This window comes from Thalassophryne amazonica, chromosome 11 (genome assembly GCF_902500255.1).
Source record: "Thalassophryne amazonica chromosome 11, fThaAma1.1, whole genome shotgun sequence".
NCBI classification, from domain to species: domain Eukaryota; kingdom Metazoa; phylum Chordata; class Actinopteri; order Batrachoidiformes; family Batrachoididae; genus Thalassophryne; species Thalassophryne amazonica.
Genome location: NC_047113.1, coordinates 22,109,743 through 22,124,868, shown reverse-complemented (window position 1 = coordinate 22,124,868; position 15,126 = coordinate 22,109,743). Strand labels below are relative to the sequence as shown.

At 41.3% G+C, this 15,126-nt stretch overlaps 1 protein-coding gene across 1 annotated transcript in view; it reads left to right on the top strand.

Annotated features, from left to right (window-relative positions):
- Nucleotides 1-15,126, top strand: part of mid2 (midline 2) — a 267,813-nt gene that overhangs the window by 148,591 nt on the left and 104,096 nt on the right. The window contains exons 4-5 of the mRNA XM_034181881.1: nucleotides 7,470-7,618; nucleotides 12,355-12,482. Of these exons, the coding sequence (XP_034037772.1) occupies nucleotides 7,470-7,618; nucleotides 12,355-12,482 (277 nt within the window). The remainder of the gene's footprint in view (nucleotides 1-7,469; nucleotides 7,619-12,354; nucleotides 12,483-15,126) is intronic.

The window sequence follows — 15,126 nt, the reverse complement described above, 5'->3', positions numbered from 1 at the left end:
ATTATCAGGTTGTCCTAAAAGTTCCCTAAAAAGCCTTCAGTTGGTTCAGAATGCTGCAGCTAGAGTACTGACGGGGACTAGCAGGAGAGAGCATATCTCACCCGTGTTGGCCTCTCTTCATTGGCTTCCTGTTAATTCTAGAATAGAATTTAAAATTCTTCTTCTTACTTATAAGGTTTTGAATAATCAGGTCCCATCTTATCTTAGGGACCTCGTAGTACCATATTACCCCATTAGAGCGCTTCGCTCTCAGACTGCGGGCTTACTTGTAGTTCCTAGGGTTTGTAAGAGTAGAATGGGAGGCAGAGCCTTCAGCTTTCAGGCTCCTCTCCTGTGGAACCAGCTCCCAATTCAGATCAGGGAGACAGATACCCTCTCTACTTTTAAGATTAGGCTTAAAACTTTCCTTTTCGCTAAGGCTTATAGTTAGGGCTGGATCGGGTGACCCTGGACCATCCCTTGGTTATGTTGCTTTAGACATAGACTGTGGGGGGTTCCCATGATGCACTGTTTCTTTCTTTTTTTGCTCCGTGTGCATCACTCTGCATTTAATCATTAGTGATCGATCTCTGCCCCCCTTCTTGGCATGTCTTTCTCCTGGTTTTTTCCCTCAGCCCCAACAAGTCTCAGCAGAAGACTGCCCCTCCCTGAGCCTGGTTCTGCTGGAGGTTTCTTCCTGTTAAAAGGGAGTTTTTCCTTCCCACTGTGGCCAAGTGCTTGCTCATAGGGGGTTGTTTTGACCGTTGGGGTTTTTCATGGTTATTATATGGCCTTGCCTTGCAATATGGAGCGCCTTGGGGCAACTGTTTGTTGTGATTTGGCGCTATATAAGAAAAAAGTTGATTGATTGATTGATTGTTGATATATGGCTTTCACATTGCATGGTAGAGTTTTAAATTGCACTTGTAGATGTAGCGACAAACTGTGTTAACTGACAATGGTTTTCTGAAGTGTTCCTGAGCCCACGCAGTAAAATCCACAATGATGTCAGTTTTTAGTGCAGTGCTGTCTGAGGGATTGAAGGTCACGGGCATTCAATGTTTTTCAGCCTTGCTGCTTACGTGTAGAAAGTTCTCCAGATTCTCTGAATCTTTTGATTATATTATGGACTGTAGGTGATGGAATCCCTAAATTCCTTGCAGTTGAACATTGAGAAACATTGTTCTTAAACTGTTGGACTATTTTTTTCACGCAGTTGTTCACAAAGTGGTGATCCTTGCCCCATCTTTGCTTGTGAATGGCTGAGACGTTTGGGGATGCTCCTTTTATACCCATTATAACACACAATTAGTGTCCTCAGCTCCCAAACGATTATTGAGTGTTGTTAGAAGTAAAGATGATGTAACACAGTGGTAAACATACCACTGTCCCAGCTTTTTTGAAATGTGTTGCAGGCATCCATTTCAAAATGAGCATTTCAAATCTTAGAAACATGGTGTCTAACCAGATCCTTACTCTGGATGGCATTACCCTGACCTCTAGTAATACTGTGAGAAATCTTGGAGTCATTTTTGATCAGGATATGTCATTCAAAGCGCATATTAAACAAATATGTAGGACTGCTTTTTTGCATTTACGCAATATCTCTAAAATCAGAAAGGTCTTGTCTCAGAGTGATGCTGAAAAACTAATTCATGCATTTATTTCCTCTAGGCTGGACTATTGTAATTCATTATTATCAGGTTGTCCTAAAAGTTCCCTAAAAAGCCTTCAGTTAATTCAAAATGCTGCAGCTAGAGTGCTGACGGGGACTAGAAGGAGAGAGCATATCTCACCCATATTGGCCTCTCTTCATTGGCTTCCTGTTAATTCTAGAATAGAATTTAAAATTCTTCTTCTTACTTATAAGGTTTTGAATAATCAGGTCCCATCTTATCTTAGGGACCTCGTAGTACCATATCACCCCAATAGAGCGCTTCGCTCTCAGACTGCAGGCTTACTTGTAGTTCCTAGGGTTTGTAAGAGTAGAATGGGAGGCAGAGCCTTCAGCTTTCAGGCTCCTCTCCTGTGGAACCAGCTCCCAATTCAGATCAGGGAGACAGACACCCTCTCTACTTTTAAGATTAGGCTTAAAACTTTCCTTTTTGCTAAAGCTTATAGTTAGGGCTGGATCAGGTGACCCTGAACCATCCCTTAGTTATGCTGCTATAGACGTAGACTGCTGGGGGGTTCCCATGATGCACTGTTTCTTTCTCTTTTTGCTCTGTATGCACCACTCTGCATTTAATCATTAGTGATCGATCTCTGCTCCCCTCCACAGCATGTCTTTTTCCTGGTTCTCTCCCTCAGCCCCAACCAGTCCCAGCAGAAGACTGCCCCTCCCTGAGCCTGGTTCTGCTGGAGGTTTCTTCCTGTTAAAAGGGAGTTTTTCCTTCCCACTGTAGCCAAGTGCTTGCTCACAGGGGGTCGTTTTGACCGTTGGGGTTTTACATCATTATTGTATGGCCTTGCCTTACAATATAAAGCGCCTTGGGGCAACTGTTTGTTGTGATTTGGCGCTATATAAAAAAAAAAATGATTGATTGATTGATTGAATGAGCAAATATTTGCACAAAAAACAATAAAGTTTATCAGTTTGAACATTAAAAATCTTGTCTTTGTGGTGTATTCAATTGAATATAGGTTGAAGAGGATTTGCAAATAATTGTGTTCTGTTTTTATTTACATTTCACACAACATCCCAACTTCATTGGAATTGGGGTCGTATGAGGCATGGGAGGTGGGAGAAGCACTATGAGCCAGACAGGATGTGGTTTGACAAGCTGCTAGTTCTAGGTGGATGTTAGTGGAGCTATAGTGGCGGCAGAGAATTTGGCGACAAGAACAAACTAAGAATTAGTGCACAAAACATCAGCAAGGAAAACAGGTTCATGTAGCCAATAGTACCACTCAGGAGACTGAATACTCTGGCGAGGATGGGTTTCAGATGATCTTATTTTAGTCAACAAAACTTCAATGTCTTACCTTAAAAAATGGCAGCTATCACGTACCAACACTTGATGGAATACTCAAGAGCACCCCTATGTCGCTCATATACCTTATAAAGAAGATCTTCCTCCACTTTTGGCCATGCTTACAGCAGATGACGACTGTCCCGATGTGTTTGTTACAGTTCTCACAGTAGCCACTGGGCATCGCTGTTATGCTGAGCATCGCTGTGTGCACAAAAAGCCTTGATGGAAGTGTCGAAGAAACTGGAGAGTGAAACTGCTAGGCTAACTGCTAAGCACATCATTCTGCAATTCGTATGTATCTGTAAATGGTAATAAAGCCAGTTAACGAAACAAAGGCTGGATATTTCATGACAACACCCAACCTGGAAGTAAACAAAACTGTCGTGCATTGGAGCCGTCTCTTGGCAACGGCACGCACAAGGCCATTATATCCCTTTTCACACTGGGCCTGCTTCAAGTTGCTACGTGTGGTGTCATGATGACCCAGGAATGTCTGCGTCAAGTGCACGCAGCAGGGGGGCAGAGAGGAGGTGAGGACACAGAGGAGAATCTGCAGGCAGTCTGGCTGCACAGAGGAATCAGAGTGCACAGTCTGGCTGATTTCCCTTCCAGTTTGTATTTGTTCTTGTGCAGGGCTGCAGTCTACACTTTGATTTCTGTTATAGTTTATCTTTCTTCCTTTGACTGCAAGTTGCGTGCGCGCGCGAACGAACCATCCTGTAATGTCCTGTAAGTGGCAATCAGTCTGTGAGCAGGACTTAGGTCCTTTTTTGTCCTTTAATTAACACAATTGTGAGAGAGTTTGAGGGGAGCGTGAGGAGCTGCCTGCAGCCAGCCAGTTTTTTTTTCTTTTAATTGTTCACATGTGCACGTGCAAACGAATCGTCCGTGAGTGGACTGGAGATATCCGGATTTTTTACTGGATGTGGACATGTCCTGTCTCTGGCAATCAGTCTGTGAGCAGGACTTTTATGGACTTTATTTAAAAACAATTGTGAGAGAATTTCAGAGTGAGTCGCTGCAGCAGCAGTCAGGCTGCAATCAGCATTTTTTTTTTTCTGTGCTCTTTTTCAGCATGTAGTTTCACTAGATTGTGTACACGGTATAAAAACAATCCTGCATGATTTATACTTCGGGAACAATGGAACACAGCAGGAATCATAAATTGGCATCGAGTAACATTGTATTGTGAGGGTGTGGCTTCGAGTCACGTTGAGTACCGTTCTGTTGCTCTGACTTGCGCTGAAGCCACTTCCTTTCTGCATCCTGTGCTCAACGCAGAAAAAATTAAACATGTTTAATTGTTGGCGTCCGATTCGCTTCGTCCTTTGTGTCTCTCACACTGTTGTGGCGTTGAGCTACATCTTCTCGGCACTGGGTTGCTTCCACGTGGCATCATCATGACGTCGCATGACGCAGCTCGAAGTGGGCCCAGTGTGAAAGGGGCTTATGCCTGTGAAAATCTACAAGCTTAGCTATTGATGTGAAATGGTGATTAGTCGGGTAATGTTGGACGACTAACCATAGTCGAATAAGGAAGTTTAATAAGCTGAAAAATTACATTGCTTTATGAAAGTGGGCCCATGACTGATACTGCCAGGATGATTAATTGGCGTTGTTGAGCTGCCACAGCTCCCAGTTACAGCTCCACTGATGAGATCAGGCGAGCGAGTGAGGGAGAGAGAGAGAGAGAGAGAGAGAGAGAGAGAGAGAGAGAGAAAATTCCGATCTGAGGGTAGGAATAATATGTATTTATCCTGGAAGGGCAATAATAAAGTTATTATTATACCCTCTCTTCAGACAATGTATACATCCTCATCTTTTTGAAAACAAATGCAAAGTTATAAACTCAGATCAGCTTTATTCTATTTCTTTTTTTTTTTTTTTTTTTTTTTTACTTATGATTTTGACAGGCTATTTTTCCAATCACAAATGTTCAAATTGAAATTTAACCCTCTGGGATCCGAGGGCATTTTTTGGACAGTTCACTTGCTTGGCATAAATGTTTTATTATTGCTCTTAAAAGCTCACCCTGCATCCCACAATCAAGTGGTATGTCTCTTTTTTTTCAGGACAACCTGTACTCTCAGAATATACGTATATGCTGTAGTGGTGTTTTATAAGTGTAATAAAGGTTTACAATCAAAAATAAAGAAATAAAGTGGAGATAATTTTCACACACATTTATTCAAAACACACAGCAAACTATAATAAACAACTATATTGACACTTTATAAAGGTAGTTTGGGATCTTGTACAAAAGAATGTACAAAATAAAGGTTCTAACAATAAACACAAATGCACATTTTGAACAGTATATACAAAATGGTCTATGCATTTTGTTTGTCTTTAAGCCACATCTCAAAGCAATTTATGTCTGCTATTACACAAAGGCTTACAACAGAAACTTTTTACTTCCATGGAGTTAACTCCCTCTTGGAATGTGTTCTTGCACTGTAAACAACCTATCTTCACAGTTTGAGGCCCTGTTAACACCCCCCCATTCATATGCGTAAATGGCACTTTATGAGTGAGAGCGAGAGAAGCCTATTCAACAATATTCACTGGCCAAGTAGTGAATCATTTGTTCCATTGACACTCTTTGGTCGACCACGTGAGGTTGTATGAGGCCCTCTTACACGGATTACTTGCATTCATATGCGCAACGCTGCGCTTTTACACATGGATCCAGCAGTCAGAGGGCTATTCAAACAGCATTCACATGCCAAAGAGTAACACATTGCTGCACCTAACCATCTTTGGGCTACCATGTGAGACTGCTCTGCCCTACAATTGGATATTGGAAAACCATCTGACGGTGAACCAATTCTGATTGGATACTCACATTGCACACATCATCACACGGCTTCTATTAGGACTACAAACATAGTGGATGGCTGAACTGGAAGTCATACTTTATTCAGCAAAAAAAAAGTAAGTTTCTATCGACTGTCATTCAAAAATGGCGTATCATTTAATAAAACTTGCACCGTATACAACGGTGCCGACCCCAGATGGTTAATACAACAATTGAGTATTTTATTTTAAAACATTGTATAAAACACTGAACACCTTATTTTCTTTTTTCATTCAGAACCATGGGTATGAGTTGCATTTTCATTGCTTATTAAGTTGTTTTTTTTTAAATGGAAAGTATTTGTTTTTTGGGGGGGTTGTTTTTGGCATTTTATTTTTGTGTGTGTGTTTGTTTGTTTTAACAGATCCAATGAGGTTCCCATCCATGCCTTTAAAACTGTGTCTGATTTTAATTGAATTTTGTCTTCTGTGACACCCCAAGAAAGTGCACATAGAGCAGATTAAATTAACACGGAAGAGGATTCTCTAAGAGAGAGCAAGAGGAATATTTAACATGATGGAGAAACATGAGAGCAGGGGAAGTAGGTCAGAAATATTATACAAAGGTAATCACAGAATCCCAAGAGCAAAGCAGACACTAGAAGTATGGGACACTGACTTTCTTAATAGCAATCACCTATTTCCTGGTACACTTGAGCTCTGAAAGAGAAAGATGCATAACATTCTGAATGGTGTATTTTGTTATGAAAAGTGTGATGACACGTACCCACAACAGGGGGCGTAAATGAACGGTCAATGGAAATGCAAAAAATAACAATTTAATGTTGTGAAAAGTGCACAACGGATACAGATACAATTTATACTACAGTCAATCACAAGTTGGTGTCATGTGGGCCGGCTCGAGGATAGGAGACGCCCGTCCAGAGAGGAGTCGGAACCCACATGATTTCCACAGCCAACGGATCTAGAACACCCCGGAGCCGCCAAGTCCTGAGTCCCCAGGTGGCCACCGTCTCCAGCTGTCAGATCAGGTACTGCTGGCAGGAAACAGAAACAGTTAATAGTGGGTGTGAGTGAACACACCCAGTAAACAGTCAGCAAATGAATCCTTTTCGGGAGGAGAAAAACACCTCCACCTCCTGCTTTCACAAGTCCTGTGAGTTACCGTGCAGACCCCAATATACACTTGTCAAGTGCTGGAGTGCAGAGTGGGAACGCCAACTCCCTCCGACTCGGCTACAAGTGGATAAGCTGCAAACTCAAAAGTCACTGATTACCAGCTACCAGCTCAGATGCAAGGAACGTTACAACAAAAGCTTAGCTGAGAAGAGTACAAAGACGGCTGAGAGTCTACCTGTATGGGTTGACGATTTCTCGGCATGGGTGTGGTGTCTTCTCCAGGCTTTTATGGGTGAGGCATGATGAGTGGATGAGTGACAGCTGTCAACTCAGGTTCCCGATGCTCCTGGCGGCAACTGCGCCCTCTGGTGCCCGAAGCCCGCCTTCAGGCAGGGCGCCCTCTGGCGTTGGCCAGCAGTACCTCCTCTTCGGGCGGCCCACACAACATATGTCATGTTATGCCAAAAACACACCTGTGATTAATTAAATTACACTGGAAAACCACATTTGTTTCTTTTTGCCAACAGTGAGTCACGCTACACCAAAGCATCATTACTGAATAATATGTCTTTCTAACAGGTGATGAAACTCCGTAAGTTGGCCCAGCAAATTGCAAACTGCCGTCAGTGTCTGGAGCGCTCCAGCGCCCTCATCACACAAGCAGAACAGAGCCTGAAGGAAAATGACCATGCCCGCTTCCTGCAGACCGCCAGAAACGTAGCTGAAAGGTGAGTGATGTATCTACGTACAGTAACCTGTAGGCAAATGAAGACCTACAAAAACTACTGAAGTCAAGTAGAACGAGAAAATGTGAGTCTCGAGCAGTGTTTCTCAATCTTTTTCAGACCAAGGACCAGTGGTATAGTATAGTATATATAAGGTATAGTAGTAGTAGTAATAGTTATTGTAGGTCTGCTTAACAATACAACAGAAAATTGCAGCCGTAGATTACTACCTTTTAGACTTTGGAGTCATTTTTAATGGTAGAGAAACACTTTTAAATTAGAATATAATACTAAATTTAAAATGTCATATTTTATCAATACAGTAAAACTCACATAGAATTTATTCAGGTGGAACAGGGAATTTGCCTGTTATAATCCGCTACATGTATAAAATTAACAAAATCCACCACATGTATAAAATGGACAAACCATTATGTGTCTGTAACAGATTAGTTACAGTCAGGAGGTGCCGAACGATCTGTGGGGAATCCCCAGCACCAATTAAGCTTACATATTTCCTTGATTAAATGCCTTACCCCGAATAGGATGGGCCTGCATCATTTAACGACCGGGTCAACACTTCTCAGAAAAAATAAACACCTGCCTTAAATAAGTGCCGGGCATTATGTGCATTAAAAAGATTACATTTGATTGAGTCACTCTTTTTTCTCAGTCTGTTGTGGAGTGGTACCTTAAAATCTTAAAGCCTGATTTATACTCTTTAACTCCGTGGCCATGCAATGACATCAACATGTGCATGACCCTTTTAAAGTGGTGAGCACCTTTATGCAATTTACCACAGGAACAGCGGAGTTTTCTGGATCAGTTTGTTCCTCAACGAGCTTCACTTTGCTATGCAATCATCAACCTTCAAACCAGTGGTACGGTGCATCTAATTTCCCTGTATGAATTGCGGGTCATTTGAGCGTCTTTTTCCGACTCTGTTGCAAAGTTGGTGATATTTGTGGACTTTTCTGCCAAACATATTTAATTTATGATTGAAATGTAATCACCGTGCACACTGCAAAAACTTTTAAAATATGATGAGAGAGGAAAGAGTGAAACCGGAAAAGTGACAAATCATAACCCTTGCGGTCTCTGTCATTCAGCAGGTGCGCGGGATCGCAGCCACACAGAAGACTCAGAGCAGTTGTTGTCTTTACTTTGCCATACCCAGGAATATGTGTGAAACTTAACACCATATTACAGTGCAGGCAGCAAGCAGCATTTTATTAATAATTGCCTGCCTCGTTTAGGCACCAGGTCTGAGCACAGTTTGAAAAAGATAAACGCCCTGGCATACAGTACTCACTTTCCTCACATTGGCGAGTGTCAATGAACTTCATTTTGTACCTCTGTTACTGCACACCTCCAGACTGCTGTGTCCGGTATACGTGAGGGGTGTTTAATGAAAATGCATTGCGACTGGTCATGATGTTTTTTCCATTGTGAGCAAAAATCTGTTATACAAATCTGGTATATATGCTGTTTAATATGCATATGTCGCGGACATGAATGAGCGAAGCTCGTCAGCATCTCACCATGTCATTTAGGTCCTTCAGACTTTATTGTGAGTAAATGCTTCAGCAGAGCAGTAGCATAGCAAAAACCTTTCAGCTTCTGGGGGGGCTCCGCACTCCCCAGACCCCCCACCTTTTTAAGCATTTTTCTTTATTTGCCCCTCACATGCCTGGAAAAGCTCCTCGCCATCTAACCATGTCCTTTAGGTCCTTCAGACTTTTTTCAGTAGAATGGTTCGTGGCACCATGAGCATGACTAAAACCTTTCAGCTTCTGGGGGGCTCTGCCCCCCATACTCCTCACCTTTTTAAGCATTTTTCTTTTTTGCATTTCAGCTGACCCCCCAGTTACAGCCCTTTTGACCCCCTTCCACTTTAAGCATTTTTTTTAATGTAGATGTAAATTATTATTCAAAGTTTTCAGCTAGACAGTAGGGCTGTACAATATGGCCAAATTATCGTATCTGAATATTCTCATATAAATTGTCATGTAAATGTCACTTATATACATGCTGACCATATTCTGGAGCTGCTTAGGTGGGTAGGGAGAGTTCCCGTGGAATAAAAAAGCTTTTCAACCTACCATCCCTGGTTCTCAAGACCAGGCACCTAAGTGGCTCTAAACAGTAGTAGAGTTCCACCTTAGACTTGGAATGTATAATAGAAGATATGCCTTACTGAATTTTCATATCAATATGATATACGATATGACTATGATTTGACACAAAGTGCAGCAACAGTGAAAATTAAACATTCTTAAACAGTAATAATGCCACACTCATTTTGCACTCATCATAAGGTTAGGATACTGTGCCCTCCAAAAGTATTGGAACATTTGGAATTTCACACGTTTTAACTTGTTTATGCCATTTTAAATACAAGAAAAACAAAAAATAAAGAATAAAAATTTCTAAAATTATCTTCCTCAAACTCAAACTGAAAGCAAATCTCTAAAACCTGATAAAACCTGCAAATAATAATCAGTTTTATTGCCAGTTTGCTTTTGACAAGTCAGAAGATGGAAACATGGTAAGTGATAAGAATGATAAATGATAAGAATGGTGACAAAGGTCAGTTTCAGTTTGTAACAGGGGTCAAAAGTTAAAGTTGTTCCATTAACTTTGCTCCAGCTGTATTTGTGCTGAATTTGATGCTTATATCACCATTTGAAAGATTGTTTTCAGTTATCTGCTGCACGAATAAGCCAACACGAACCAGCTGTTTTCTGTTAGTTTAAAAATGTTTGCACTCTTAAACAGCAAACAGACAGACATGGCAATGTGATTAAAGGAGAAATGCTGCTTTTAACAACCTGGACCTCATTTCTGGCATAAAATACGGTTGTTTACTTACCAATATAAGTTTGGTGTGATTAGAAGTCCATAGTTCAAACGACATGTTCAGTGCAAATCTGAAGTAAACATTTTTCTTTTTCTTCTAAGGTGGATTAGAACTTTTTGTGGTACACAGCACAAACTACTGGACAGGAGGAACCTAGCAGTTAATGTGACTCACTGATTTGAAAATGTAGGTCTTTCAACCAGATGTGTGGTGCCGTGACATGTCAGTCATCTGTGTCCAATCAGATTTCAGAGGAGTCCAGTGAAACCCCGGCCTCCGCTCTAGCTCCATCCATGCCAGGAAGTGTTCAACATTTCCTGTTTCACTGTGACTGAGTTCCCACGAGATTCCATGGGATCTCGTCTGTCAATCCAGGAAGTGTTTGACATTTGAACATTTCCTGTTTTACTGTGGACTTGAATTTTGGCACTTCCTGTTTAGGATGCCCTGTACCATGAGTGAGCTTTGCGCCGCTGCGCGACGCTTCGCTCATATATGGAAAACCATACAACAGCATTGGGACTTTTGCTTTTGTCTGGTGAGTACAAATATCAGGTTTATACGATGGCGGTTTAGGCAAGTTTTATTGTATACGCATGGACCACTAAGGGTCATTCACGGACCACCATCTTTGAGAAAGACTGGTCTAAACTGAATAAACCGTTAAATTTGTTTTGCATCGGATCTGTAGTTGTACCTGAATTCTATAGATTTATCATTTTTATTCCCACATGCAGTCTAATACACATCAGATATTTGTGCAAGAAAAAAATGTGTGGTTTTCCATCATTTTCTGATAATAGGACATCAAAGTCTTTTTTTGGAGGAATAACTCAGGATCCTACTTAATCTAATAGTCTGTTCAAATGGTTAAAAAAAACATTTGAACACCATTCTTGTGTGTTGTGTCCACATATGCCTCTTTTCTGTCAGGCTAGTCTCGAAATTTATGCTCAATATTTGTTGTTCAAAGGCATGCAAGACACCAGTTTCTCTATTTTATTATTATCATTATTGTTATTATTATTCATTCATTCATTCATTTTCTATACCTGCTTATTCCAGTCAAGTGTCATGGGGACGCTGGAGCCCATCCCATCAGTCTTTGGTTGAAAGGCAGGGTACATCCTGGACCAGACACCAGTTTTTCGCAGGTGCCACATATAGACAGACAAACTGGGTTATACTCACGCGCACACCTACGCCAACTTAAAGTTTCCAGTTCACCTAACCTGCATGTCTTTAGAAGTGGGATGAAGCTGGAGCAAACCAGAGGGAACCCATGCGACTATGGGGAGAACATGCAAACCCCACAGAAAGGACCAGTTGGGACGCAAGCCTACAACCTTCTTGTTGTGAGACAACAGTGTCAACCTTAAACCACTGTGCCACCCATTATTACTATTATTATTATCCATTCATCCATTAATTTTCTTCATCCACTTACTCCAATTAAGGGTCATGGGGGCACTGGAACCTATCCCAGCAGTCATAGGGCATGAGATGGGGTACACCCTGGACAGGGCCCCAGTCTATCACAGGGCCATATTATTATTATCAATACAATAAGGGACACTTTTTTTCCTGAAAGAAATTTTTTGAGACAATTTTCTGACCCACCTGCAGTATACACCATATTACAGTAACCATATGTTTCTGTTTTTAAAACATTTTACCTTCTCTCACCATCATTATCACCTCCTGCTTCACCTCCTATGCTTCCCAATTTTCCTTTTCTTCCTCACCTTTCATGTTTTGTTTTTTGTTCTCATCATATCGTTGCTTCATCTGCCCTCTTCACATTTCCATCTCATTCTCACCTCTGCAACCTTTTTCTGATATTTACATCCCTCACTCTCATCTCTGGACCATTCTGCAGGGTGGCCATGGCAACGGCCTCATCTCAGGTTCTCATTCCTGATGTCAACCTAAATGAGGCATTTGACAACTTTGCTCTGGACTTTTCCAGAGAGAAGAAGATTTTGGAAGGATTAGATTACCTAACAGGTAAGAGCTGCATCTGTTTAATTTCAGCATTTATTCTTACATTAGGTGCATGCAATGCTCCTGTTATTCAATCAGTCAGTCAAATCAAATCCTTTATTTTACCAGATAGACATCATTGACATTAAAAATCTCTTTTCCAAGAGTGATCTGGAATGGATTACTGTGAGCGGTAGCCTGATGACATTGGGTTGTCTGGGTTGAATAAATTCTCACGTCATTTAATTTTATATAACGCCTAAATGGATCCTTGTCATTTGATTGGTGGTCCCATTTGCCATTCTGTTCTATTTACCGTGCAAATTTGGTCGCATACATTTTGTACCATCACACAGCGCCACAACCGTGCACGCTCACAGTAGTGGCAACAATGCCTAGCTTACAAACAAATATGCTGGGATGTGTTTTATTGACATGCTTATTCTTGTAACAAAAAAACAAATTGAGTACACCGTAAGCTGTCTGGGGGCATTTGCAGTATTCGCCAGGGTGTCTCTACCTAAAGGGCAAGCGCTATCGTGATTTTTTTGCTGGACTGAGGAAAGCAGACGGCAGTCTGTACACGAAGATGTGATTGCACGGTATCAGGTATGGACTACATTGTCAGGATTGTTAGGCGTTATATAAAACAAATAGTTGTTTTTTTTCATTTATACAATGGAAAGAATCTTTCACCTGATGAAATATTTTTACCATTGCACTCATAAACATTCATTATTTGTATAATATAAAGGTCACTGGACAACCTTGTACTTGGATGCAAACTAAAAGCTGTTTTTTACAATGTGGATGCAGTTTTTGTTTTGTTTTTTAATGAACAAACAAAATACAAGATGTTTATGTGTAGGCTCTCAGTTGTCCAGGTGGTTTCCATAGTAGAGAAGCTTGAATCTTCGACTGGACTGGGTTGCTTGACGCGAGGACGTTTCGCTTCAAATCGCAGAAGCTTCCTCAGCTAAAATTCTTGCTCTGGTGGCCTGACTTCTGTCTTGACTCTTGTAGAGAAGAATAATCAAGAAGTCACAAAAGCTGGAGTTTTAAACCTAACCAGACCCCTCCTACCGAGAGGCAGACTGCTATAGGCTGGTGACTAAAAAATAGCTCTAATTAGCACCTATTGTGCTCTAGTTAACACCCTCTTAATGACAGGGCAGCTGTCCCTCTCCTGATGGCTCCCTTGACGACTCTGCTGATGATGTGAATGACTCATTACCATGAACAAAAGACGGAACTTAAGTTAAAATATTAGCCAGAGAGAAGAAATGGTTTGAGAGAGGGGTCAAGGAGGCATTCTTTGTGAAACATTTGAAACCTAGCCTTAACCGGGGAGGGGGTCTGAGACACGCTTTATCCCCTGTTTACAATGGGGTACTCAGGTCAAAGCAGTTTCAGTCTTTTGTTCATGGTAATGAGTCATTCACATCATCAGCAGAGTCGTCAACGGAGCCATCAGGAGAGGGACAGCTGCCCTGTCATTAGGAGGGTGTTAACTAGAGCAGAATAGGTGCTAATTAGAGCTATTGTTTAGTCACCAGCCTATAGCAGTCTGCCTCTCGGTAGGAGGGGTCTGGTTAGGTTTAAAACTCCAGCTTTTGTGACTTCTTGATTATTCTTCTCTACAAGAGTCAAGACAGAAGTCAGACCACCAGAGCAAGAATTTTAGCTGAGGAAGCTTCTGCGATTTGTAGCGAAACGTCCTCGCGTCAAGCAACCCAGTCCAGTCGTAGATTCAAGCTTCTCTACTATACAAGATGTTTACATTTTGACAGAACTACTCGTCAGGCATTTGTTGATATTCCTGATTTCCAAAAGGTTCTGGCCCAGTTAAATATGCATTTAGGGTCACTTTTTCAGATTTGGTACTGGAAATGGAAACATATTTTTGTCTTGGGTTTTACAAATCAAGAGCACACACCCATCCCTAACCCATGTTCTCTGTCTGCAGTGATTAGTGCTGATACGGATCAGCTCTGTGTAGAAATAAATGGCAGCAATCATGGAATTGCAAACAACTTAAATAACTGAAAGACAATGAGGCCTCATTATGGACTGCATAAAAATTTGCATAGAAATAATTAGTAACTTTCTTCTGAACATTTGCATTGTCAGTTTTTGAGACTGGCTAAAGGTTCTGCCTCCGCATGAACAGTGATGGAAAACTTTAGCAACACTCTTACAGTTTACTCACAATGAGTTCCATTGTGTTACTCAGCTGATAGAAAGTGCAGTGATAAAAAAAAAAAAACTTAGTCCCTTTGGTCTTCTCCATGTTGTTACTTTTAAATAACATCCTAATGGTACATGGACAGGTAACCAGTGATTGCCCATCTGTTTTAAAGACATTCAGTCATTACCTTAGGTCACTGGTCTTTGGTACTCTTCTGTGGCTCCTTGGCTACTGCTGGAATGACTTTGTGCCAAATGGGCAATGCCTTAAGGAGACACAGATAAAGTGTATCACTTACATTATGAGGGAATGTCACATACAAAATATTAGCCATGTGGTTCTCTTCTTTGGGCATGATCCTGCATGTACATGCCTCAGTGTGAAGGACTCCAGCAACTGTAAAATGCCAAGAGGATGCCTGCATGTCACCTGGCTGCAACAAATACATGTCTTTGTTCAGCAGGTGGCAATGGACTGGTT